The 27,526-nt window shown below is 40.3% G+C and overlaps 1 protein-coding gene across 4 annotated transcripts in view; it reads left to right on the top strand.

Moving 5' to 3' along the window:
- Nucleotides 1-1,132: 1,132 nt before the first annotated feature.
- LOC117077330 (membrane-bound transcription factor site-2 protease) overlaps nt 1,133-27,526 on the top strand; it is a 60,804-nt gene continuing 34,410 nt past the window's right edge. For 2 of the 4 annotated variants that reach the window (XM_033200997.1, XM_033200998.1), the window contains exons 1-5: nt 1,133-1,399; nt 4,722-4,870; nt 6,956-7,172; nt 12,945-13,048; nt 14,839-14,966. In XM_033200997.1, the coding sequence (XP_033056888.1) occupies nt 1,325-1,399; nt 4,722-4,870; nt 6,956-7,172; nt 12,945-13,048; nt 14,839-14,966 (673 nt within the window). In that variant the 5' untranslated portion in view covers nt 1,133-1,324. Of the gene's footprint in view, nt 1,400-4,721; nt 4,871-6,955; nt 7,173-12,944; nt 13,049-14,838; nt 14,967-18,964; nt 21,150-27,526 lie in introns of those variants that run through there. The other 2 variants (XM_033200996.1, XM_033200999.1) reach the window with 2 other exon arrangements.

Genomic DNA, 27,526 nt, shown 5'->3' with positions numbered 1-27,526 from the left:
GCAAATTAGTAGCAATATTTGTAATATAGGTTTCTGGTATTATTCTATATTTTCACTTGGAAGGGTGTTGAGGATACATTTTTATTTGGGATACTTGTTCTTGAGATAGTATTATGTTCTCAATATTTTGGTATTAGCATTATTATAGCTAATGATGCTTTTCCAGAAAAACTGAAACAAATAACTTTTAAAGATGCACATTAATAGAATGTAAAAAAAAAAAAAAAAAAAAAAACAATAAATAGTTTTCTTTCCTCTTAGAGATTATCTAGTTCAGTGGTTCTCAACCTTGGCTGTACAGTGCAATGACTTGAGGGGTTTAAAAAGTATAAATGCTTGGGTCCCACTGAGCATCTGATTTAATTGGTCGAGGATACAGAACGGGCATTGGGAATTTTAAAAGACCTTGGTGATCCTAAAGTGCAGGTAAGGCTGAGAACCTCTGCTCTAGTTCAATATATAATCAGGTATACATCAACATTAAAATGTGTAGGTGTTCAGAGTTCTGATTTTTAACCATAGCACCATCTCAAATATCATAATGGAAAAGTCTGAAAAAAGAGCCTAATTTAATCATCATGGATAAATTTCAAAAAGCATGTTGAACGAAACAAGCCAGACACAAAGATTACTTATTGCATTCTATTTACATAAAGTTAAAAATAATCAGAACGGGGGAGGGGCTATTGACTAGGAAGAGACACAAGAAGGAAATTCCTCAGAGGGAAATTTTTTCTATTTTGATTAGGGTACACGGAGATATATATATATATATATAATATATTAGATATATATATTATATATATATCAAAACTCACAAATGTACAATTGAGCTCTGTATGTATGATTTCATTATATGTAAATTTACAATTCAGTAAAAAGGATAATCTGCATAATAAATCTGCATATGTATGACAGGGTCGGGTAGGGAGAGACGATTACTTCAGACGACCCCAATCCTCATAGGTTAAAAGAACAGCCAACTCCTTATCAGAACTGACGAGAATGGAGAGCAGACAGCAGGGAGGGCCAAAGCCTAAGAAATCGCTACAAGACTAGACGCCGACTTCGAACTACTGCCAGGACGGCGGCGCCCGAGCGCCCACAAAAATAAGCCCCCGCGCCATTTCCGGTACTAGCAAATCCTCCTGTATGTCCTCACTGGAAGTGTCCGGTGGGAAACTGTGCCACCGCAGGCAAGGAGCCGGCGGTAGCTTGGTTCCTGAGCGGATGCTGGGACTGTAAGGCGCGCGCGGTCAGCTGTTTGCGGTGCAGGGAGGAGGACGCCGGGGCTCGCCTTCCCTCCTCTGCCGCCGCCGCCGCCATGATTCCGGTGTCGTTGGTGGTGGTGGTGGTGGGTGGCTGGACTGTCGTCTACCTGACCGACTTGGTGCTGAAGGTGAGGGCCTTGGGCCTAAGGTCCAAGCCCGCGGTGCCCATGGCCGAAGCGCAAGGCCTGTCTTTTCTCTTCCCCTGCCTCGCGCCTCCCGGACTGGACGGTGCCCACGTGCGACAGTCCGCGTGGTGGATCGGCCCGGTGGAGTAAATAAAGCATTGCCGGCCGCGGGAGGGGTGTGGCGGCCTGCGCGGCTGCCACTGTCGCAGTCCGGGACAGTGCAGGCCCTTCAGCCTTCGGGTCCTGCCTGGGAGGCGCCAGTGGTGGGATCCGGAGGGCCGGGGCCCTGCCAGACCCAGCCGCTGCAGTGCAGCAGGGAGGAAAAGAAAACGTCTGCTTAGTAAAGACAGTGCTTTCCCTTAGTGTTTTTAAGGTCAAGACGCTCTAGAGACTCAGATATTGGAATGAATCTAAATCAAGTCGTGATTTAGATCAGTAGTCTCAAATTTTTAAATGCATATGATCATCTGCTGTTACGGTCAAAATGCAGATTCCGATTCAGCAGGTCTGCGGCAAGGCCTAAAATTCTGCATTTCTAACCACTTCCCAAGTGCTGCTGATACTGCCAGATCACAGAGTGTACTTCAGAGTAGCACACTCAAATAGCAAAGATTTACATAACCAGTTTCTGACTACTTGAATTCTGACTTGCACCCTGCACCCCACTTCTTCACACTAACCAGATACCTGGGTGCACGGTCCATTTTCCAGTTATTTGAGAAGGGTAGCAAAAAATCAGGAAGAGTTGTCTGACCACATGCTTCAGGCAAGCTTTTGAAATTGAGTATTCAGGGGTAGGGGATGGGGGAGAGTAATTGTGTATGTGGAATAAGATCATATAAATTCTCAAATGTTTAATACAAATTCCAGTTATGAATAGCAAAACCTTCATGTTATGAATACCATTTAAAATAGAAAACCATAGTATTGCGTGTTTTAGCTTTAACAATAAAATGAAATGAGACTTTTCCTTCTTTCTATCATTTAAACTTGTAAAGTGCAGGAGGTTATATAGCGTAGTCCTTAGATCCAAGGCTGGGCTTCTAGCCAATGTGACCTTGGGAAAATTGCTATCTGTGCCTTGGTTTCTCGTCTTTAAATAGAGATAATAGTAAGGATCTCCTAAGATTATAGAGAGAATTACATTAGTGTATCCACATAAAGTCTCGCTCCTCAACTTGAGGTTCAAGGACCAGTAGCATTTGCATCATTTGGGAGCTTGTTAGAAATGCAGAATCCCAGGCCTCACCCCTGACCTAGGGAATCAGAATCTGCATCTTAGCAAGATCCCAGGTGACTCCTCTGCACCTGTTTGTGTTTGACAAGCACTGATGTGGCCAGTCACAGTGGCTCACACCTGTAATCCCATCACTTTGAGGGAGGCTGAGGTGGGAGGATTGCCTGAGTCCAGGAGTTCAAGACCAGCCTGGGCAATATAGTGAGAGTTTATCTCTACAAAAAATTTAAAAGCTAGCCAACCATGGTGGTGCATGCCTGTAGTCCCAGCTACTCTGGAGGCTGAGGTAGGAGGATTGCTTGAGTCTGAGAGTCAGGGGTTACAGTGAACCAAGATCGTGCCACTGCACTTTGGCCTGGGTGACAGAGCAAGACCCTGTCTCAAAAAAAAGAAAAAGCACTGATTTAAAGTACTTGGCATAGTGGTTAACATGTCATAAGCAATACAGGCCACAGTGATTTTGTTGTTTGAAAAAGCCACATGAGCCAGGGATGGTGGTGCAGCCTGTAGTCTCAGCTACTTGGGAGGAAGAGGCGGGAGGATCGCTTGAGGCCAGGAGTTCCAGGCCAGCCTGAGCAACATAGTAAGACACACACACAAAGCCACATGATTTCTTCATGTTGCATATGTGGAAAAAAAAACCCAAGCTGTCACTGGTTTCAGTGACAACCCCTAGCTCCTTAAGAGTGCACCATCCTCTGAGCAAAAGACCTAACACCCACTCAGAGTATCTGCATGTTTCGAAATGGAGAGACCTCAACTTTTAGGAGCCTGCACCTTTAGTTTCTCTGCTTCCAGCTTGGTCTGCTGATCCATCCTCGGTTTTTCTAGGGTTTCTGCATAGACATCTGTTGGAGAAGTGTGTCACTCCTTTTCCTAGTCTTGGAAAACAAGCAGACTTAAAATTTAACTACCGGAAGACTGGGAGCAGATAACATTACAGATCCAAAGCAAACAGCTACCTATACTTAGACTATGGTCATTTTTTAAGACTATGATAGGGCTAAGATTTCCTTCTTGGACAGATAAGTTTCTCACATGGGTGGGCATCAATATGACAATACTTACTGCTGTACTTACTGTAACTGAGTCAGATATATAACACAGCCTTATGTCATCCAAAATCCTATATTAGTCAAGGACTTCAAACTTCCCTAAAGGTAAAACTCGTGTTGGGGCTGTGTATAAGCAGCTATTCCCACAACCCCAGAGAATTTAAGGGACATTACTGAGCCCAAGATGGTTTTAGATAAGTTTTTTACTTTTTACATGATCAAGGTTGGCCTGACTTCTAGGGTTGTTGCTCAGAAGAAGCAAGCAAGCCCTGATTGCAACTGTCCCTTCTCTTGGATTGGTTGGGTTTTTTAAAATTATAACACAAGGCTTCTAGACCAGTGCTGTCCAATATGGCAGCTATTAGCTACATGTGGTTATTGAGCCTTTGATCAGAGCCAGTCCAAACTGAGATGTGCTGTAAGTATAAAGTTGATGTTGAAATTCAACGAATTAGTACCCCCCAAAAAGTAAAGTATCTCAACAATAGTATATGTTGATTACATGTTGAAATATCTTGGATTTTGGGGTAAAAGTATATGAAAATTAATATTTAAAATTTGGCTGTTAGAAAATGTAAAGTTATATATGTGGCTTACATTTGTGGCTCACATTATATTTCTATTGGACAACACTGTTCTAAGCAGGGGTCAGCAAACTTTTTGTAAAGGGCTTGGTGGTAAGTATTTTAGGCTTTTTGGCCCACACAGGGTCTCTGTCGCATATTTTTGGTTTTTATTGTATTTTTATAATCCCTTAAAAATGTGAAAACTATTCTTAGCTCACAAGTTGTGTGAAAACAGTCTGTAGTTTGGATTTGGCCTGCTGCCCATAGTTTACCAGACCCTAATCTCAGTAGACCAGTTAGGTCTGTGACCTTTAATATTGTGAAGAATAAACATAAAGCTTCAAGATTATAAACATTTGGGCAGTCAGCATCTTGATTTCCTCTAGAAAATACTTTGTGTTATTTTCTTACACATTATAAATTGTTCTTCAAAATTGAGTGATTAAGAACTTTTCTTTCTCTCTTAGTCATCTGTCTATTTTAAACATTCTTATGAAGACTGGCTGGAAAACAACGGATTGAGCATCTCCCCTTTCCACATAAGATGGCAAACTGCTATTTTCAATCGTGCCTTTTACAGTTGGGGACGGCGGAAAGCAAGGATGCTTTATCAATGGTATTCTTCATCTTTTTTTGTTTGGTTTAAGTTAATCATTAAGTGATCACTACAGACAGCTTGTTAAATTAACTATTTCCATCACTTTGCAGTTTTCTGAGTTTTAAAATATTGACAATATTAAAACTTTCTGGTTTTATATAACCTTATGGGATCGTATCATTGGGGCTTGCATACATTAAAAATCAAGGCATTTATGGCAATTTATGATTAGGGGCTTCATAATGATCTCTGGGACACCCAAGATACTGGCAGGTTCTGTAGATGAGCGAATGTGAGGGTCAGGGGTGGCATGGTCTAAATTTCTTTTTGTTAAAAATTTAGCCCCAAATGGATTAGAGGTAAATGTAAACAATCAGATCATCAGAGTTAGCAGAAAATGCAATAGCAGATCAAAGCATACAAAGTGGAAAAAAGGATATAATAAAGATAAGAACAGAAATCAGTGAAATAGAAAATACACAATAGAGAAAATCAGCAAAGCCAAAAGTTGGTTCTTTGAAAATATTAATTGGGCCAGGTGCAGTGGCTCACACCTGTAATCCCAGCACTTTGGAAGGCCAAGGCAGGTGGACTGCTTGAGGCCAGGAGTTCAAGACCAGCCTGGTCAACATGGTGAAACCCTGTCTCTACTAAAAATACAAAAATTGCCGGGCATGGTGGCATACGTCTGTGGTCCCAGCTACTCGGGAGGCCAAGGCACAAGAATTGCTTGAACTCAGGAGGCAGAGGTTGGCAGAGAGCCAAGATCACACCACTGCACTGCAGCCTGTGTGACAGAGCAAGACCCTGTCTTAAATAAATAAATAAATAGAAAATATTAATTTATAAATCCCTACCATGACTGATGAAGAAAAAAGAAACATAAGTAATTAAAAATGAGAATTGAGGCCAGGCACAGTGTCCCATGCTTCAGCCCAGGAGTTCGAGACCAGCCTGGGTAACATGGTGAAACCCCATCTCTACAAAAAATATAAAACTTAGCCAGGCATGGTGGCTTGGGTCTGTAGTCCCAGCTACTTGGGAGGCTGAGTTGGGAGGATCACCTGAGCCCTGGGAGGTCAAGGCTGCAATGAGCTGTGACCGTGCCACTGCACTCCAGCCTGGGTGACAGAGTGAGACCCTATCTCAAAAAGAAAAATTGGAATTGAAAAGAGGACATTACTACAGATTCTATAGACATTAAGAACATAGTAAGACTGCCGGGCGTGGTGGCTCACGCCTGTAATCCCAGCACTTTGGGAGGCCGAGGCAGGCGGATCACGAGGTCAGGAGATCGAGACCATCCTGGCTAACACGGTGGTCTCTACTACAAATACAAAAAATGAGCTGGGCGTGGTGGCGGGCGCCTGTAGTCCCAGTTACTCAGGAGGCTGAGGCAGGAGAATGGCATGAACCCAGGAGGCGGAGCTTGCAGTGAGCTGAGATCACGCCACTGCACTCCAGCCTGGGTGACAAAGCAACACACTGTCTCAAAAAAAAAAAGAACATAGTAAGACTATTAAGAAAATTCTATGCCTATAAATTTGACAGTTTTAATGAAGTAAACAAGTTCCTTGAAAAGCACAACTTATCAAAGTTAGAAAACATGGCCGATTATCTCCACTATAGAAGGGTAGCTTCTAATTATTAAAACAATAGAAAAAAGAAACTATTATTAAATTGTGCCATGTTAATATTTAAGCTCATTTTATCACAAAGTAAAGCTGAAATACAATGCAGACAATAGAAGAGGTAGATGAAAAAGGATGGATGTCTATAACGTCAAAAGGGCTTTCATAACGATATAAGGACAAGATCAAAACAACGTTATGTAAATGAGCAAGTGCATGAGAGGAAACAAACTTTTTCACTGGGAATGATATTCAGATTCTTCAGTTATCAGAGAATTATAAATTATAAAACTGCTTAAACTAAGCTCATGCTTCAGTCAAATATTTGAAGTTCATGTAGGAAAAAGAGGCAGAGTTATTGAAATTTTTTAGCCATTATTTTAAAGCTATGAAATGTGGCTGGTCAGTGAGTTTGCTAGTCCATGAATTGAGAAAAATTGTAAATTAACATAATTTTTTTTCCTTTTGACAGGTTCAATTTTGGAATGGTGTTTGGTGTAATTGCCATGTTTAGCTCATTTTTTCTCCTTGGAAAAACGCTGATGCAGACTTTGGCACAAATGATGGCTGACTCTCCCTCTTCTTATTCTTCCTCCTCTTCCTCTTCCTCCTCTTCTTCCTCTTCCTCTTCTTCATCATCTTCCTCTTCCTCCTCCTCGCTTCACAATGAACAGGTGTTACAAGTTGTGGTAAGTATCGTCTTTTTGCTTTAAATAACTATCGAAATAGAGATGCAAGATATCACTTCTGACCTAGTGTAACTCCTATCCATAATATAATATGAAAATAAATTAAAAGTCTAATAATTTTCAATTACCTGCTTACACAAAAAAATTAATAAGAATACAGCAAGGAATTGTTGAAATATTTGGTAGTAGCTGTAGTATTAATGGTAACAGAGAACAAATGAACCATCGTTAAGACTGTCAGCAATTACACAGATATGTGACTGAATGTCTTTTTAAGATGTTAAATGATTGTTACTTTCAAAGAATAAGCATGCTGATTTAAGATCTCTATAATGTATAAGTAAATTGCATTCTAATTCTATGCAAAGTGTTTCCTTTTCCTTTTCATGGCCTTCAGAGCCTAACCAATAATATCCGTTTAATTAAAGATATAAGACCTTTCTGAGTGGTCACTGTGATTTCTCAATATGAAGAATAATGTGCTGAGTTGTACTCCTTTAAAACTCATGTGTAGACCTATACCTTATCATTTGATGTCTCCAAAGTTTGGAAGGGGGCTTTATATTGGCTCACTTTTATGTCACATTTTTACATTTATAGTTCCCATTTCCATGAGTCATGGATGTTGTTTTTAATCGTGTTCTTATTAATAGAGTAGACTAGGATTAGTAACAGATTGGGTTTTTTTTTTTTCTGTCTCTTTGTGGCCTCTACTAGGCTGGGTCACTGGAAAGATTTAGAAGTCATTTGTAGAAAACAATAATCTCTCCTATGGCCATAGCTCTTTCTTAGAGATTAAAAAGATTTACCAGGTGAGGCCTCAGAATAAATTATTTATTTCTTCAGCAAACATTCCCTGCCTTACAGATAAGAAAATCGAGGCACAGACATGTTAAGTCACTTGCCTGTGGTCACAACTCATAACTAGTAGATCCATCATCACTGATCTTAGAGCCTATGGACATTATGCTCTATTATTATTATTATTATTATTTGAAACGGAGTTTTGCTCTTGTTGCCCAGGTTGGAGTGCAATGGCACGATCTCAGCTCACCACAACCTCCGCCTCCCAGGTTCAAGCGATTCTCCTGCCTCAGCCTCCCGAGTAGCTGGGATTACAGACATGCGCCACCACGCCCGGCTAATTTTGTATTTTTAATAGAGACGGGGTTTCTCCATGTTGATCAGGCTGGTCTTGAACTCCCGACCTCAGGTGATCCACCTGCCTTGACGTCCCAAAGGGCTGGGATTACAGGCATGAGCCACTGCGCCCGGCCTATGCTCTACTTTTAAGAGAGGTAGATAATTCTTCAAGAAACTATAAATAATTTTACTTACAGTTTTATACCTCTAGGTATATGCTGGGAGGATAGGTGGGACTGGAGGCAAGAGAACAGGATAGTGCAGGAAATAAGGTGAGAGATACAGATAGGGTCTAGGTTATGAAGTTTATATTTTACCTGTAGGTAGCAAGTCTATACAAAATGGACCAAAGTCATTAGACTGAAGCTGTGGAGATCATTTAAGAGCAGTAATTTATTTTAGAAGTGATAAAGATCTAAAATTAGTGGCAAGGAGAATGAAGGGGATGGATTCAAGTGACCTTTTGGAGTGGAATTCTCAGACCTTGGTGATGAATTAAATGTGAGACTGGAGGGAGAAGGAAAAGTTTAGAATGACTCAGGTTACATGATTGGTTATTGTTCACCAAGAAAGAGGATAAGACAGAAAGAAGCCAGGTGGAGAAAATATGATCATTGGCTTATCTGCCTGCCTGAATTAGAATGGCAAAATGTTGTTTAGGGAAGAAATTATTTCTTCTCTACCACTCAGTTTATTCATAGTGCTCACAAAAATATCAGCTCTATTAGGAGAGCCGTGCTTTGGAACCATTAAGAAGTCAGCTGCCCTCTGGAGCCCACCATGCATATTCATGTATAAGTTTAAGAATGTTATGAATCCTGACTTTGACATGAGCTCTTGTCGCTTAGGTAACATACCTTCTGTTTACCCTATAATTCCCGACAGCCTTGTTCAGTATTGATTCTCCAAACCATGGCACTCTGTGTTGTTGAAAGTATTCTGTATTCAGTATTCCGGTACATCTAATACCCTGTGTGAATCATGGCAGAGACAGATGGGCAATCGTGTACTGTTGCCAACAAATAAGACCTACCATCTGTTGGTATTATCACACATTCAAATTCCTACTTTATCTCACTCACTAGTACATGCAGAAAATAATAAAGAGAAGGAAGAAATATCCTATTGGACCAAGCTTACTGATTTATTTGAAATTAAGGTAACCAGGATATTTTGTGATATAGAGGGTATGTATGACAATCTTAAGTATGTAAATTTAGAGAGGGGTCAGAGAAAAGTGTAATACCGGAAAGATGTCTGACAACTTGGGAATGGAGCAGGTGTATAAAAAAGGACATAGAAGTTCTTGAAAGAAGTTGCTCAATAGGGTCCAAGTAAAGAGAATTTCAGATAATGAACATTATAAACATCCATTTCCTTTGACTCTTTACCTCCATATCTGGGACTCTAGCTTAAGGAAACACTTTCAAATACAGAAAAAATAGTATTCATTAAGCTCTTTAGCCTAACATTATTTATTATTATGAAGAATTAAAAGCAACCAAAATATCTGAGGAGTGGTTAAATTATTGGATTCTCATTCAATTAGATATTATGCACACATTAAAAATGATTATAACTAGTTTCTGCGGGGCGCGGTGGCTCACGCTTGTAGTCCCAACACTTTGGGAGGCGGAGGTGGGCGGACCACCTGAGGTCAGGATTTCGAGACCAGCCTAGGAAATGTGGTGAAACTCCATCTCTACTAAAAATACAAAATTAGGCGGGTGTAGTGGCGTGTGCCTGTAGTCCCAGCTATTTGGGAGGTTGAGGCAGAACTGCTTGAACCTGGGAGGCAGAGGTTGCAGTTATCCAAGATCGCACCATTGCACTCCATCCTGGGCAACAAGAGCGAAATCCCAGCACTTTGGGAGGCCAAGGTGGGCGGATCACAAGGTCAGGAGATCGAGACCATCCTGGCTAACACAGTGAAACCCCGCCTCTACTAAAAATACAAAAAAAAAAAATAGCTGGGCGTGGTGGCGGGCGCCTGTAGTCCCAGCTACTCGGGAGGCTAAAGCAGGAGAATGGCGTGAACCTGGGAGGCGGAGCTTGCAGTGAGCTGAGATCGCGTCACTGCACTCCAGCCTGGGCTACAGAGCGAGACTCCATCTCAAAAAATATATATAAATAAAATAACAACAACAAAAATGATTATAACTAGTTTCATAACTAGAGAAAGGACACTTGGAATTAATGGAATTTAGAAAATGATTCAAGCAGCATTGTTTGAATCTTCAGTTATTAAAGGAGGCTTTTTAGATGAGATTTCTCTGTGTCCACAAAAATAAATTCCAGTTGAATTAAAATTAAAACTCGAAACCATAAAAGACCTTGAAAGAAAAAAGCCAGGTTATCATTTTTATGAACATAGAATGAGGAAGACATACAGTGAATAGTAGAAACCATGAATATTTTTTATGTAACAGTAACACCTTTATTTTTTATTTTTTAAATACTTTATTAGAGCAGTTTTAGATTCACAGCAAAATTAAGAAGGTACAGAGGTTTCCCCCTTACAATGATGAACAGACGTGAATATGTCATCACCACCCATAGTTTACATTAGGGTTCACTCTTGGTGTTGTAGGAAACCATGAATACTAATAGATTTGATTACCTAAATTTTATATATCAAAAACTAAAAACAAAGTAAAATTAAAAGGCAAACAAACTGTGGAATACATTTATGTCATGTATTACAAAGGACCAATGCTGATATTTGAAGTGATCTTACAGATGAGTAAGAAAAAGATGAATACTTTAGGAGAAAACAAGTCAGGTCATCAGTAGGCAACTCGCAGAAAGACCAAAAAAAAGTCAAAAGTACAGAGAAAGTTCAGCTTTACAAATGGTCAAAGAAATGTAAATCACATTGCAGATTTGAATAAAATGAGCTTGCCCAACATTATGGAAGGGTCTGCTTTTAGAGTACAATTTGATGATATGTATCAAAATCTTTTAAATTTTGTGTAATAATAGCATTTAATACCCTCTCTGTGAGGCATAACATTAAACACTGGACAAAGATTAGCTCATCTAATCCTCAAAATTACCCTTTTGTGCAAATGTGGTTATTTCCATTTTAATGATGAGAAAATAGGAATGTTGGAGGAATAATGCCAACTTTCCTGAGGTCATTTAGCTAGTTAACAGATAGAGACAGGACCTCAAACCCATAATATGTCTCAAGAGCCCAATCCCTTAGCAAGTATGCTCATCTAAGAATTTCTTCCTCCAAAATATTTAGGTGTGTGTGTGTCCAAATATCTTCATCACATTATTTATAAGAGCAGAAACTTTTAAAACAATTAAATGCCCAACAGTTTATTCCATAGAACACAGTGTAGCTATTAAAAATCATATTGAAATAGAAAATACTCATGGGAAGATGTCTGTGATACTGTTAAATGAAGGGGCAAATTTCAAAACCAGATTTATAATAAAAGTATAGTTTTTAAATATATGTGTACAGGAAAAGACTAGAAGGACACACATCAGAATGATTCAGAATGGTTTTGTATGTGTATGTATGTTTGGGGAGCAGAATTTTAGGCTTCTGTTTAGCTTTGAATTTTCCAGTTTTCCTGCTTTAAACATATTTTTTTATAATTAATATAATAATTATAAAAGAAAGCAGAAATTTCCTCCAGAATGATACCTTTTAGGTTCCAACTCCTGGACTGTAAGAAATAGATTCTCAGTATGTAAATGGTATTCCTGAGCCTGGTGTATCCCACTTAGCCTAATTTATTGTCTCTCTTTAGCAGATGACATAACTTGGGAGTGATTACTTATGAGAATATATCTTTGCTATCTAAAATAAATTGCTGTGCAGCTCTTATCTTCCCTTGTGTATGCAATAATACGTAACTGCACATTTTAGGAGCACATGATTGTAAGACAACTCCTGCTTCATATGTTTGTAATATGTCTATATGTTCCAAATGCCTTAATTTCGACATTAAGTTTCAATTTTAATGTATTTGTGTATCTTTCACACTATTTTTCTGACCAACATAGTAGACCAACTGATGGAATAGAAGGGTATGATGCTCCCACACTGATCAGGATCCCTATTAGAACAGCTTTCATTACCAACTCACCTATAACTTGAGGATATTAAAATGAAACTCGCTGATTAATAATATGGGGTTCCTATATTAATCAACACAAGTACTTGGAACCTTGCAATAACATTTCAGAGGAAGGTCTAGGAATTTTAACAAGCATTCCCAAATCAGGCATCCAGCCTTTGAGGGTGGGTCAGCTGCTGCCTGCTTCACTGTCACCCTGCATTCCTTGGCACTTTGCTGGGCTCCCTCATTCTTTCCCATGGTGAAGACTCCAGGAAGCTAAAGTTTCAACTGTTTAACCTGGTGTTTCCCATTCTCTTTAGATTGGTGTTGTGCTTGTTCCAGAGAAACTGGCTAGTTCGAAAAATGAAATAGTGTTTTTGCTTTTTATTATGATAGAAATGGAGAAGTGAACCATTGTCATATTACCTTTAGTTTGTAGAACATTCAGCTTGAAGGTTTAATACAGAATGAACATCATGTATCTTAGTGCCCAAGTGGGACTCCCCTGCACCCCCACTGATAATTGCTGCCATATTGTGTCTATGAACAGGTTCCTGGTATAAATTTACCCGTCAATCAACTGACCTATTTCTTCGCGGCAGTTCTCATTAGTGGTGTTGTACATGAAATTGGACATGGGATAGCAGCTATTAGGTAATGATATTTACCTTTTTCTTCGTACTACATGCAAAAAAAAGCTTTTAGGAGGATTTATTACTAAAATCTGCTACATTTGATACTTCACTATTTTTCTTTCTGTGGCTATTGCCTAGTGCATAGCCATCATTTGTTACTTTGAGGAAGCTTCTTTTTTTATAGAGAAGATTAATATGTTGATGAATATGCTCTGTTAACCACGGGCATATCTGTAATCAGGGTCTTTCTATCCTTTGCCTTTGCCAGCGTGGTTATCCTCATGATGCCTCAAAGGTTTTTTTACCAAATCCTGAAAGCCAATCTTTCTGTTCATCATGGAGTCAGAATGATAACCACTGTACTCAAAACCCACTCACCTTAGAACTTTATTTGACTTATCAGCTGAAATAATTTCCTGCTTCTGCTTATGTCCTCTGCTGGCTAGAGCACGAAAACTGAAAGCACTGAGTTTAACAAATATCATACTCTATCTGGAAACCCAAGTGGAAGATAAGATGAGACCTGGGACTAGCTTTGAGTATCACGCTCTGTTCTTGGTCTTGGCTTCCCAAATGTATCACTGTAACTATACCTAAGCATTTAGAATCCTATAACGCATACAAAATCATGATGGGGAGAGGGCCACGTCACAACTCCCCTGCTACCTCCATTGCTAATTACTGCCATAATTAGCAAGCATTCTAATAGGAATGTGTTTTATCCTTTCGGTGTGTGGACCAGAGAAAAGGTTAAAAACCTCTGTTTCGGAAGAGAAGATGTAATCACTTCTTATTACTTTCCAGTTGTTTATGAACAAGAGTCTATTTATTGGCAATAAATCCTCATCTTGACAGAGCATATACTATTACACAGGTGTGCACAATAGTGGCTTAAAGTGGTGGCTGCTGGGTTTCTTTTTCTTTTTAAATCTCCTTCACCTCTGCTTCCATGTTTTTAGCTTTGCAACCTTTAGGATTTTACCTACAGACACATCGTTAATAATAGCTTAACAATTTACAGTATGTTTGTAAAAATAACTTGGGTAATTTTTTTTTAAATCCCAACTGCCAAGAAAAAAAATGAACTGTACAGCTGTCTTATATATTTAGTATTAAGCAACAGCACAATATATTTAGGTGATACTTTTTTCTAGGGGGCCTGTTTGGTTTTATGAGACTTAAATATTAGTTTTTGGAAAATGAAGTGATAAAAAAAGTTCTTTTTTTTTTTCTTAATATGGAGAGCAAAACCTGCTGAAAAAACTGGTTCTCTTAAGGACAATCTGAGCATTATGCATGTTTAAACTTAATATACTTAATAATACTTAACGTTAGCTTGATAGGAATACACCTAGATAGATCTCTACCATTATTTATAATTGCTAAGACAAATACAAGTTATTAGGTAATTTACTTGAATTATATAGTCTCCTGTGTCCTTCTCTGATAATAATTCAGAGTAAACCATAAAAATGTTTTTCATTTAGTTTCTCATAAAAGCCATTTCTGTATATATGTGACTAACTTCAATTATTTGCTCAACACATTGGTTTCTAAAAATTTTGAAGTGATGTCTATTTCAGTATGCCCTATGTTACAAAATTCAATTTCACAGATAACCAAATCTGTATATTATTATAAAATTAAGATTATATATAGTATAGATATAATTTTTTGGCTGTTCAGAGGGACTTTTTGTTTTTTAAGCAAGAATTCAAATTACAGGGAAAAGTTTTAAGATTATGTACACTATTAATTTGATAAATATAATAATATTAGTAAACTCCTTTTTCTTATGTGATTTCTTAGGGAACAAGTCCGATTTAATGGCTTTGGGATTTTTCTCTTCATTATTTATCCTGGAGCATTTGTTGATCTGTTCACCACTCATTTGCAACTTATATCACCAGTCCAGCAGCTAAGGATATTTTGTGCAGGTAAGAGACTTAATTTTGTTTTAATATTCATCTGTGCTTTTAGTTTTGATTTTCTATGGTAAATGGTTTTTGGAAAATATATCACAAATGACAATACATTATCTTTTGGTTAATAACTTCAGTTTATAAGACCCCCTCAAAAGTAGAGGAGTAAAATAATTTACATTCCAGTTTCTTCCTTAAAACCAACTAAAAACAACATAAATTAATTTTTAAAAATTTAAAAACAGAAGAAAACTTTGTTTTGTCCACAACATAAACTCACATACTATGCAGAATGTCAACTCAGCTGAAATAGAATGAAATTTGCATCAAATCAAGGGAGAACATGAAGAATTGACTAAGAGATAAATCAAAAGTATCCAGGAATGGAGAAGAAGGGTTATGAAAGGATGGGTAGTGAACTCTAGCACTGTCAGAGTTCAGTCAGAGAAACAGAATCCCTTGGAGATGGAACCGCAGTTCCAGCTGAGTGAAACTGACATAAGACAAATTCATCACAACCCTGCATCACTTTTAATGGAATAACTGAGGCTAAGCAAGTGTGGAATTAGAATTCTCAAACTAACAACAACAACAAAAAATTGAAGGTGGGAAAAACAAAAACAGGAAATGTAAATACTAATTTCCTCAACTTCATAGTGGAGAGGACATCTGCCTGAACTTGATAAATCAAGAAATAGAGGCTTGAGTATATCACTTAAGATTGTAAATGTAAACAAGATCTAAAAACACACATAAACTTTTCAAGTTATCACAGTGAAAGCATGAAACACAGACCAAAGAAAACAGACCCTATATCAAAAGATAAACCATGGTAATGAATTTAAGACCAAAACACATTTATTTTGTCAATAAATATAAATGAAATAAGCTCACCTGGCCGGGCGCGGTGGTCAAGCCTGTAATCCCAGCACTTTGGGAGGCCAAGACGGGCGGATCACGAGGTCAGGAGATCGAAACCATCCTGGCTAATACAGTGAAACCCCGTCTCTACTAAAAAATACAAAAAACTAGCCGGGCGAGATGGCGGGCGCCTGTAGTCCCAGCTACTCGGGAGGCTGAGGCAGGAGAATGGCGTAAACCCGGGAGGCGGAGCTTGCAGTGAGCCGAGATCGCGCCACTGCACTCCAGCCTGGGCGACAGAGCGAGACTCTGTCTCAAAAAAAAAAAATACAAAAAACTAGCCGGACGAGGTGGCGGGCGCCTGTAGTCCCAGCTACTCGGGAGGCTGAGGCAGGAGAATGGCATGAACCCGGGAGGCGGAGCTTGCAGTGAGCTGAGATCCGGCCACTGCACTCCAGCCTGGGCGACAGAGCAAGACTCCGCCTCAAAAAAAAAAAAAAAAAACAAAAAACAAAAAAACAAGCTCACCTACTGAAAGAAAGATGCCCTTAGTTTGTATTTAAAACATGTCCCAAATGTGTGATGTACAAACTAAATCTGTCTAAATAATTACTCAAAAATATTGAAAGTAAAATGATGAGCAGAACATAACATGCAAATGGGGACAGAAAATAGGACCAAAAGCATTATGTCAGACATTGGGGGCCATTTAACAATAATAAGGAATATAAGCCACAATGAAAATACAACATTTGTAAATCTTACTGTATCAAGTAACAAACCATCAGAGCAAAACAAAAGTGGGAAAAGTATAAGAAGAAACAGAAAGGTATTAAAAAGACTCACCTTTTAATACATGGCAGATAAGTATAAAAAAGTTAGGCTAAGGTAAAAATAGGTATGTCAAACTCTATACCATGAACACAGAAGACAATATTTTTTTTCAAATGCCCATGTGACTTAAAGTCTCAGTAAATTCCCAAGAGAAGACTAGCAAACTAAGTAAAAACTACCTGAAATTTAGAAATTTATCTTAATCACACCTTGGATCAATTTAATTCAAACCTGTGATTTCAGTAGGTTTAAAAATTATGATGATGAAATCATTTTACTGAGATAATGTTTAAAGTTTTGCTAAAAGAAAAATGCACTGCCTTAGGCAGTTATGCAATTACAAATGGAAATAGATCAGTTAACTATTCAACTTAAGAAAAGAACTGTAAAATAAGAAATGATGACATAATTAGTAAGGATATAGGCAGAAAATAATAAATTAGAAAAAACAAAACTAGATCTGTTAAATCCAAGTGCTCTTAAAAAAAAAAAAAGGTCGAACAATGAGAAAAAGCATCTAAAGACAATTAGCAATCAGATTGTGAATGACAATTTATAACAGAGAAAATAAAAACAATTATAAGTGTTCTTTGCTCATCTCCACAAAAAAATTCAAAAACCTGTATAAATATAAGAAAATAAAAATAGCTGAAATTAACCCAAGAGGCAAGCAAAAAAATCTAAATAGGCAAATAATTATAATGGGAGAAATTAAGGAAGTTGATAAAGAATGCCCTTTCTTTTGAGATGGAGTCTCACTGTGTTGCCCAGGCTGGAGTGCAGTGGCGTGATCTAGGCTCACTGCAGCCTCCACCTCCCAGATTGAAGCAATTCTCCTGCCTCAGCCTCCCGAGTAGCTAGGATTACAGGCACGAGCCACCACACCCGGCTAATTTTTGTATTTTTAGTAGAGATGGGTTTCATCATGTTGGCCAGGCTGGTCTCGAACTCCTGTCCTCCTGCCTCAGCCTCCCAAAGTGCTGGGATTACAGGTGTGGGATTATTGCGTCTAGCCAAGAATGCCCTTTCCTATGTGGAATTCTTTCATACCTTGAATGAAAAACTTTCCTTTTAAATTCAAATTTAGTATAAACTTTCCAGATCACATAGAGAAGGAAACTAAGATTTTTTTCTTAAAGCCAAATACAACACTGATTAGGACATCTGGTGAAACACAAAACAACCTACAGACACATGACCTATCAAGAATACACTGGTGGTTGAAATCTGTTTGAATGTGATAAATATTATTTGCCATTAGGGGGAAAAAAATTCATCTCAGAAGATATTAAGACAGTCTTTAACAAAATTCAACATCCATTAATACTTTAAAAAATCCTGGCCAGGAGCGGTGGCTCACGCCTGTAATCCTAGCATTTTGGGAGGCTGAGGCAGGTGGATCACAAGGTCAGGACATCGAGACCATTCTGGCTAACACGGTGAAACCCCATCTCTACTAAAAATACGAAAAAAAAAAAAAAAAAAGAGCCGGGTGTGGTGGCCGGCGACTGTAATCCCAGCTACTCTGGAGACTGAAACAGGAGAATCGCTCGAACTCAGGAGGCGGAGGTTGCAGTGAGCCGAGATCGCGTGCCACTGCACTGCAGCCTGGGCGACAGAGCGAGACTCCGTCTCCAAAAATAAAAAATCCTTAGTAAAAGTAGGAATAGCTGCATACATCATAATAGCACAACACTTAGCACTCCTATTAAAGGAGAAGACAAATTCTACTATCAACTATTACTGATATTAAATGTCGTGTTAGTGCAATTAAATAAGAAGAAAAGCATAAAAGGAGTAGGCTTTTTTGGCAGATACTGTTATATGGGATGGAAAGGAGGGGAAGACATGAAAATCAACTGAAATGAAATACATAAAAAATCAGTAAAGAGCCTGCTTACGAAATATTCGAAAAACAATACCTGGGCGGGGCTGCAGGGCGGCGCACGTGAATACGTGGGCATGTGCGTGGGTACGTGGGCATGTGCGTGTGTACGTGTGCACGTGCACGTGTTTTTCGGGCCGCTAGACGCGCCAGTTGCCTAGGCGCATGCGTGTGGTATCCCAGAAGCACCTGCGCCTTCCGCCTCAGCCGCTCGTGCTTTCCTCAGGCTCGCGCCTTACTCAGGCTCGTGCCTTCCCCAGACTCGCGCCTTTCTCTGCAGCTCGCGCGTTTCTCTGCAGCTCGCGCGTTTCTCTGCAGTTCGCGCGTTTCTCTGCAGTTCGCGCGTTTCTCTGCAGCTCGCGCCTTTTTCTGCAGCTCGCGCCTTTCTCTGCGCTCCAGCCTTTCTCTGCAGCTGCCACCTCACTCCCCTCAGCGTTCTTTTTTCCACGGTCTTCCTGTTGCTGCTAACCTAACTCTCAGCCATGGCCTCCAACGAAGATTTCTGCATTACACAAGACCCGGAGATTCCGGCAGATATTGTGGGGCTCCAGGACATCAATGTGGAGCCCCTTCCTATGGTGGACATTCCGATGGAAAGCATCCAGTACGAGGATGTCGATGGCAATTGGATCTATGGTGGCCACAACCATCCGCCTCTGATCGCGCTGCAGCCGCTTTTCATGAGCACGGGCTATGGCGACCACGACCAGGAAATGCTCATGGTGCAGACACAAGAGGAAGTGGTGGGCTATTACGGCTCAGACAACCTGCTGGGCAACGACTTGGAGGACCCGTTGACCATCCCGGATAGCACCGAGGACGAGCACTTCCAGCTGACCCTGGCCTCTCTGTCAGCCTCGGCGGCATCGACATCAACCCAGAGCCACAGCAAAAAGCGCAGCAAAAAGCCCAGCAAAACGCCCAGCAGCAAGAGTGCCACCAGCACTGAGGCCGCGCCGGCGGGCAGCAGCTCCAACGAGGGCAGCAGGAAGTGGGAGCAGAAGCGAGTGCAGATCAAAAGGCTCGAGGGTGAGTTGTCCGTGACTGTGTGGTCCCCTAACGATAACAATGACCAAGGGGCAGTGGGTGAAGGCCAGGCTGAAAACCCACCTGATTATTCCGAGTACTTGAAAGGGAAGAAACTTCCTCCCGAGGGATTACCAGGCATTGATCTCTCAGATCCTAAACAGCTGGCAGAATTTACTAAAATGAAGCCCAAAAGGTCCAAAGGAGAACTTCCCAAAACAGTCCCTTGCTCTCATAGTGGCTGCGAAAAGATGTTCAGGGATTACGCCGCCATGAGAAAACATCTCCACATCCACGGGCCCAGAGTCCACGTATGTGCAGAATGTGGCAAAGCTTTTATTGAGAGCTCAAAGCTGAAACGACACCACCTGGTCCACACCGGCGAGAAGCCCTTCCAGTGCACATTCGAAGGCTGCGGGAAACGCTTTTCCCTCGATTTCAATTTGCGCACACACTTGCGCATCCACACCGGCGATAAGCCCTTCGCGTGCCCCTTCGGTGTCTGCAATCGGAAGTTCGCTCAGTCAACCAACCTGAAAACCCACATCCTAACGCATGTGAAGAGCAAAAACAGCCTGTGAAAAGGAGAAGACCCCTCTCAGACTTGGGAAGTATCTTCCAGGACTGCGGTAGGGAATAAATATGCCTCTCAAAGCTTTGTATGTTGTTTCTAAGAGTTTTAAAAACCTGAATCCTACACATCTAAGGTTCGTGTTTTGTTAGAGTAGTAAAAGTACAATTTAAAAGTTTTTTTAAAAGTAAACCTTGACGTAAGATAATAGTGCTAAGATGCCATAGCTTGTTCTGTAACCGTGTTTTTGTAAAGTTTGGTCCCAACAGGAGAAAAGTTCTTAGACTTCACATCAAGAGATGGTTCTTACAAACTGTGTTTAAAATGGGACTTTTCACATTCTTAGAAATAGGAAGTTCATTTATTGTTTACAATGTTTTTTAAAAACTTGTAAAAAATTCAAAATGTTCATGTTTATACTTTTAGGAATATGCTTAATAAGTCTATGTATGGTTTTTCTGGAGGTTGATAACTTTGGGAAAGATTTACTTGAAAAGAGTGAACAATTATATGCATACGCGAAGTATTTTCCCGCTTAAAAAAGTTATATCGGTGCTATTTGTTTTAATTTTGGTTGTATTCTTGGATGTTAACACATCTTGCATTTTAGCTGTATTAGGTTATGTAGTATTGATATTAGGTGATTTAATACTACTAGTTTAAACCTATTTTAGTCATTTTATTTTCCCCAGAATACTACCAGATGCTGTTTAGTGTGATTTCTCTGCCTGTTCAGTTAAAGCAGTGCTCAGTTGTAGAATATATTGTGTGTATGTTGACTTTAACACTTAAGAAGTACATTCTGTGTAATAGAAAAAGCAACTTCTTTCTAAAGAAAGAAGAAAGTAGTTTGCTTATATCAATACAGAAGCTAGAACTAAAGAAAAGGGGGAGGGTGCTACTGGCATCTGGTGGGTGGAGGGAGATCAGGAATGCCACTAAACATCCTACAATGCACAGACAGCCCCACAGAACAAATAATTATTTGGCCAAAATGCCAATAGTGCCTGGTGCAGGGGCTCACACCTATAATCTCAGCACTTTGGGAGGCCGAGGTGGATGGATCACTTGAGCTCAGGAGTTGAACATCAGCCTGGGCAACATGGCAAAACCCGGTCTCTACCAAAAATACAAAAATTAGCTGAGTGTGGAGCGCACACCTGTGGTCCTAGCTACTCAGGAGTCTGAGATGGGAGGATCACTGGAGCTGGAGAAGTTGAGGCTGCAGTGAGCCGTGATCGAGCCACTGCACTCCAGCCTGAGTGACAGAGTAAGACCTTGTCTCAAAAAACGGGGGGTGACAAGGGGACTGGGCATGGGGCTCCTGCCTGTAATCCCAGCACTTTGAGAGACTGAGGCAGGTGGATCACTTAAGGTCAGGAGTTCAAGACCAGCCTGTCCAACATGGTGAAACCACCCCCCAGCTACTAAAAATACAAAAAGTAGCTGTAGACTTCATAGACTTCACATCAAGAGATGGTTCTTACAAACTGTGTTTAAAATGGGACTTTTCACATTCTTAGAAATAGGATGTTCATTTATTGTTTATAATGTTTTTTTAAAATTGTAAAAAAATTCAAAATGTTCATGTTTATACTTTTAGGAATATGCATAAGTCTATGTATGGTTTTTCTGGAGGTTGATAACTTTGGGAAAGATTTACTTGAAAAGAGTGAACAATTATATGCATACGTGAAGTATTTTCCTGCTTAAAAAAGCTATATCGGTGCTATTTGTTTTAATTTTGGTTGTATTCTTGGATGTTAACACATCTTGCATTTTAGCTGTATTAGGTTATGTAGTATTGATATTAGGTGATTAATAGTACTAGTTTAAACCTATTTTAGTCATTTTATTTTCCCCAAAATACTACCAGATGCTGTTGTTTAGTGTAATTTCTTTGCCTTTTCAGTTAAAGTAGTGCTCAGTTGTAGAATATATTGTGTATATGTTGACTTTAACACTTAAGAAGTACATCCTGTGTAATAGAAAAAGCAAAATAAAATACCTCTTCTAAAGAAGGAAGAAAGTAGTTTGCTTGTATCAATATAGAAGCTAGAACTAAAGGAAAGGGGGAGGGTTCTGGTGGGTGGAGGGAGATCAGGAATGCCACTAAACATCCTACAATGCACAGACAGCCCCACAGAACAAATAATTATTTGGCCAAAATGCCAATAGTGCTGGGTACCAAGGGCTCACACCTATAATCTCAACACTTTGGGAGGCCGAGGTGGGTGGATCACTTGAGCTCAGGAGTTGAACATCAGCCTGGGCAACATGGCAAAACCCGGTCTCTACCAAAAATACAAAAATTAGCTGAGTGTGGGGTGCACACCTGTGGTCCTAGCTACTCAGGAGGCTGAGATGGGAGGATCACTGGAGCTGGGGAAGTTGAGGCTGTGGTAAGCTGTGATTGGGCCACTGCACTCCAGCCTGGGTGACAGAGTAAGACCTTGTCTCAAAAAAAAAGGGGGGTGGCGGGGGGGCGGGCGTGGGGCTCCTGCCTGTAATCCCAGCACTTTGAGAGGCTGAGGCGGGTGCATCACTTAAGGTCAGGAGTTCAAGACCAGCCTGTCCAACATAGTGAAACCACCCCCCAGCTACTAAAAATACAAAAATTAGCCAGAGGTGCTGGCATTACCCCTGTAATTCCAGCTACTTGGGAGGCTGAGGCAGGAGAATCGCTTGAACCCAGGAGGCGGAGGTTACAGTGAGTTGAGAGAATGCCACTGCACTCCAGCCTGGGTGACAGAGTGAGACTCTGTCTTCAAAAAATATAAAATAAATGCCAATAGTGTCCCTGTTAAGAAACCCTGCTGTAGAAAAAGTAAGAGTTTTTAACAAAGATTCCAGAGTTTTGCAGTACTTATTAACAAATCATTAATGGACAAGAGGTTGTTTAGATGAAGGAAATGTGTGTGCTCCACCACCCTCATTGCCATTTAACCAGCATGGGTAAATCCAGAATCAGAGGGGTGATCTGGTACTAGCTACATGCCTGACGAGATAAGAGACTAGGCAGATAGTCAAGGAATCAGTGCTGCTGAGTGTCCGGGCTTTTATTCATTTGTTCATGTCTGGTTTCTGTGACTAGCAACTCGGCTGGGGTTGGGGGAATTCATAGTGGTATCCTAAATTAGTTTCCCCAGAGTAAATTCCTGCGCATCAAAGGATTAGGTTTTTTTGTTTTGTTTCGTTTTAATTTTGTTAAGGAAGCTATGAAAGCAGTACAAGAAAACACACGTGAATATCTTTTATAATCTTGAAGTGGAAAAGCCTTAGTACAAGGAACTATTTGATCACACAAAAATTTAAAGTATCTATACAGGCAAAATGACAAACCACACCAAACAACAAACTGGGAGGATAAAATTATAATACCTGTTACAAAGGACCAAATTCCTCCATGTATAGATTATAAATAATAGCATATATGAATTAGTAAATTAATAAGACAACTCAATCAAAAAATGACAATGATTAGAAATAAGTGGCTCTCAAGAAAATGGGCTTTAATTTTTCACCCAGAAGACTGGCAAAGAGTAAAATTATGATAGCATCCAGTGTCATTCAGAGAGTGGAAAAATGTCAGTTATGAGAGTATAAATTAATGCAATAATGCAAACTCATTGGAGATCAACTTTAATGTTCATATTTTTTGACCCAACATTTCCATTTCTAGGTAATTTTTCATACCCTTGTAGATGCATACTTAACTGGACGCCTAACATTGTAAGCAAAGCTGTATATTTCAGTATTATATGAAAAGGTTAAAACACCCTAAGTGATTAATAGTGGGAAACCTTATAAATAAATTGGTATGTTCATAAAAATGGATTACTCTGTAGCAGATATAATGGGATTGATATGTATGAACAGATATGGAAAAATGTCAAAAATATATAAATTGAAAAGCAAATAGGTTGTGATGGCTCACACCTGTAATCCCAAATTTTAGGAGGCTGAGGTGGAAGGATCCCTTCAGGAGTTCAAGGCTGCCATGAGCTGTGATCACAGCACTGCACTCCAACCTGGGCAATAGAGCTAGACTGTCTTTTTTTGTTGTTGTTTTTTTTTTTTTAAAGAAACACGAAAAAGCAAAATATAGTATAATAATTTGATACCATTGGTGTTTTAAATGATGTGTCTGTATATAATAGAAAAGATCATTTACCCGATAAGTCCTAGACCATACTTTGTCAGGCTATTTCTGCAATTTAACAATTTACAACACTTAAAAATTTAAAAAGGAGCATTTTACAAAGTGAATACATGACTTGGAACATGTGTTAGCTAGGTATTTCTCTGCTCTAATAACTAAAAATCAATGGCATAAACTCTCAAAACATTCCAAATATAAGTAGTTCAGTGTTGATCGGGTAACTCTGTGATTTGGGAACACAGGTTCTGTCTTGTTAGCTCTGCTATTCCCAGCAGGCAGCTTGTGTCGTGGACCTAAATCCAGCTCCATCATAGCTACATTACAGCCCACAGGCCAGGGTTGTCTCCATCACATCCTGGTGCTAGTAGTGCCCATACCCCGCCCCATAAGAAAAACTGCAATAGGAAAAGGGAAGACTAGGTATGGGGTAAGGGGTTATCTAGTGGCGTGTTAAGTGAATGTTTAACATCTGGCTCTGCAGGGCTGAGGTAGGGAGCTCTGATGGTAGCATTTGCTGGTTTCTGTGGTGTAAATACTCGCACCATGGTCAGTTCCAAGCTGTAAACCTACACTTCCTGAAGGAGGAATTAGGGAGAAGTGTACACAGTTAGCTCCGGCAAGCTTGTAGGAGCAGGCTTCAGGGAACCACTGGGTTCATATAACCATATCTGCCATAGGATGGGATATAAGATGCTAAGGGGAAAAAAGAGTTTAAAAAATACAGGCCTGGGCCGGGCGCGGTGGCTCAAGCCTGTAATCCCAGCACTTTGGGAGGCCGAGACGGGCGGATCACGAGGTCAGGAGATCGAGACCATCCTGGCTAACACGGTGAAACCCCGTCTCTACTAAAAATACAAAAACTAGCCGGGCGAGGTGGCGGGCGCCTGTGGTCCCAGCTACTCGGGAGGCTGAGGCAGGAGAACGGCGTAAAACCCTGGAGGCGGAGCTTGCAGTGAGCTGAGATCCGGCCACTGCACTGCAGTCCGGGCAACAGAGCGAGACTCTGCCTCAAAAAAAAAAAAAAAAAAAAAAAAAAAAAAAATATATATATATATATATATATATATAGGCCTGGTGCGGTGGCTCACGTGAGCCTGTAATCCCAGCACTTTGGGAGGCCGAGGCGGGCAGATCACCAGGTCAGGAGATGGAGACCATCCTGGCTAACACGGCGAAACCACCCGTCTCTACTAAAAATACAAAAAAATTAGCCGGGCGTGGTGGCGGGCACCTGCAGTCCCAGCTACTCGGGAGGCTGAGGCAGGAGAATGGCGTGAACCCGGGAGGCGGAGCTTGCAGTGAGCAGAGATTGCTCCACTGCACTCCAGCCTGGGCGACAGAGCGAGACTCTGTCTCAAAAACAAAAAACATGTATATAAAACCCGCTGGGCGCGGTGGCTCACGCCTGTAATCCCAGCACTTTAGGTGGAGGCAGGAGGATGACTTGAGCTCAGGAGTTCAAGACTAGCCTGAGCAAAATGGTGAAACCCCTGTCTCTAGGGGGAAAAAAAAACAAAAAACCCATACTAAAAAACTAGCCAAGCATGGTGGCACGCGCCTGTAGTCCCAGCTGCTTAGGACACTGAGGCAGGAGTGTTGCTTGAGCCCAGGAGGCGGAGGTTTCAGTGAGCCAAGATCTCGCCGTTGCACTGCAGCCTGGGCGACAGTGAGACTGTCTCAAAAAAAAAAATTTTTTTAAAGAATTTAAAAACTATAAAACTGTCTTGAAAAAGTTATTAGAAAACTTACTGCTTTGTACTCTTAAATAAATTATTAAAATTATTACACATGTATACTTATATACATGCTGATGTGGGCAGAGAAAATCTGGAGTAATGGAAAATGATAACAGTATGTTTACTCTGAGTCATGGGGCTGGTGGTTGAGAAATGGTATTTGGGAAAGATGACTATTACTTCTCTATTGTTTGGAATTTTTATAGTCAGCATGTGTTTTTTAGTAATTTTTTAAAAGCCAATTGAACATTTTTAAATTAATTTCATATTAGGGTTAAAATGTACTGAGACATTTTTCCTTAAAATTGGCACTTAATGTCCAAAACTAAGACTAAAGAAGGTTATATATCCCCACCAATAATTGGATCCACACACCTCTTTCGGAGCTTATTAAATGGTATAGAACTAACTAGTCCTCCTATCCCAAACATCACCTAGCCCAGTAACTTCTCATTCTCAGTTGTGAGTTGTCAGCCTAGTAGATAACAGAACAGCTTTGCCCTGCCATCTTTCCCAGGCAAGGGGGCAAAGTTAGAGGTGGGGAGGAGATGCTTATCTTGCCCTGAATTCAAGACAGGACAAATTCAAAGATCTGGAATTGTCTGTAAGAAGAAGAGTTTAGTATCTTATTCCCTGCTAAATGTTTGCTGAGCTGTGAGCTCACCTTGGTGCAGCCATCAAAGTGGAAGACAACATAGGAAACCTGTGTGTTCCCCAAAGTTTAGGGATGTACAGAAATTATGTATTTAGAGTGAGAGAGAAATACATGTATACCCTCTGCCTACTTTATTAGTTTTAAACTTAGGAATATGGCTTCATTGCTTCTAAAATGTCTTCCCACTTCCATGTAAAAAGTCCAGAGTGTCATTTAAATCTAGTTTTTTGTTTTGTTTTATTTTTTGTTTTTATTTGTTTGTTTGAGATGGAGTTTTGCCCTTGATGCCCAGGCTGGAGTGCAATGGCATGATCTTGGCTCACTGCAACCTCCGCCTCCCGGGTTCAAGCGATTCTCCCGCCTCAGCCTCCAAAGTAGCTGGGATTACAGGCGCCTGCCACCACGCCCAGCTAACTTTTTATATTTTAGTAGAGATGGGGTTTCATCACGTTGGCCAGGCTGGTCTCGAACTCCTGACCTCAGGTGATCCACCCACCTCAGCCTCCCAATAAATCTAGTTTTATAATGCTACTTTTAAAGAGTAGCATAGGTAGGCCAGGTGCAATGACTCAAGCCTGTAATCCCAACACTTTGGGAGGCTGAGGTGGGCAGGTCACTTGAGCTCAGAAGTTTCAGACCAGCCTGGGCAACATGGCAAGATTCTGTCTCTACTAAAAATACAAAAAATTAGCCGAGCATGGTGGTGCACGCCTGTGGTCCCAGCTATTCAGGAGGCTGAGGTGGGAGGACAGCTTGAGCCTGGGGAGCAGAGGTTGCAGTGAGCCGAGATTGCACCACTGCACTCCAGCTGGATGACAAAGTGAGAACCCTGTCTCAAAAATAAA

The sequence above is a fragment of the Trachypithecus francoisi genome, unplaced genomic scaffold (assembly GCF_009764315.1).
Source record: "Trachypithecus francoisi isolate TF-2019V2 unplaced genomic scaffold, Tfra_2.0 Lachesis_group6, whole genome shotgun sequence".
Taxonomy (NCBI): Eukaryota; Metazoa; Chordata; class Mammalia; order Primates; family Cercopithecidae; genus Trachypithecus; species Trachypithecus francoisi.
This window is presented reverse-complemented; position numbering and strand designations above follow the sequence as displayed.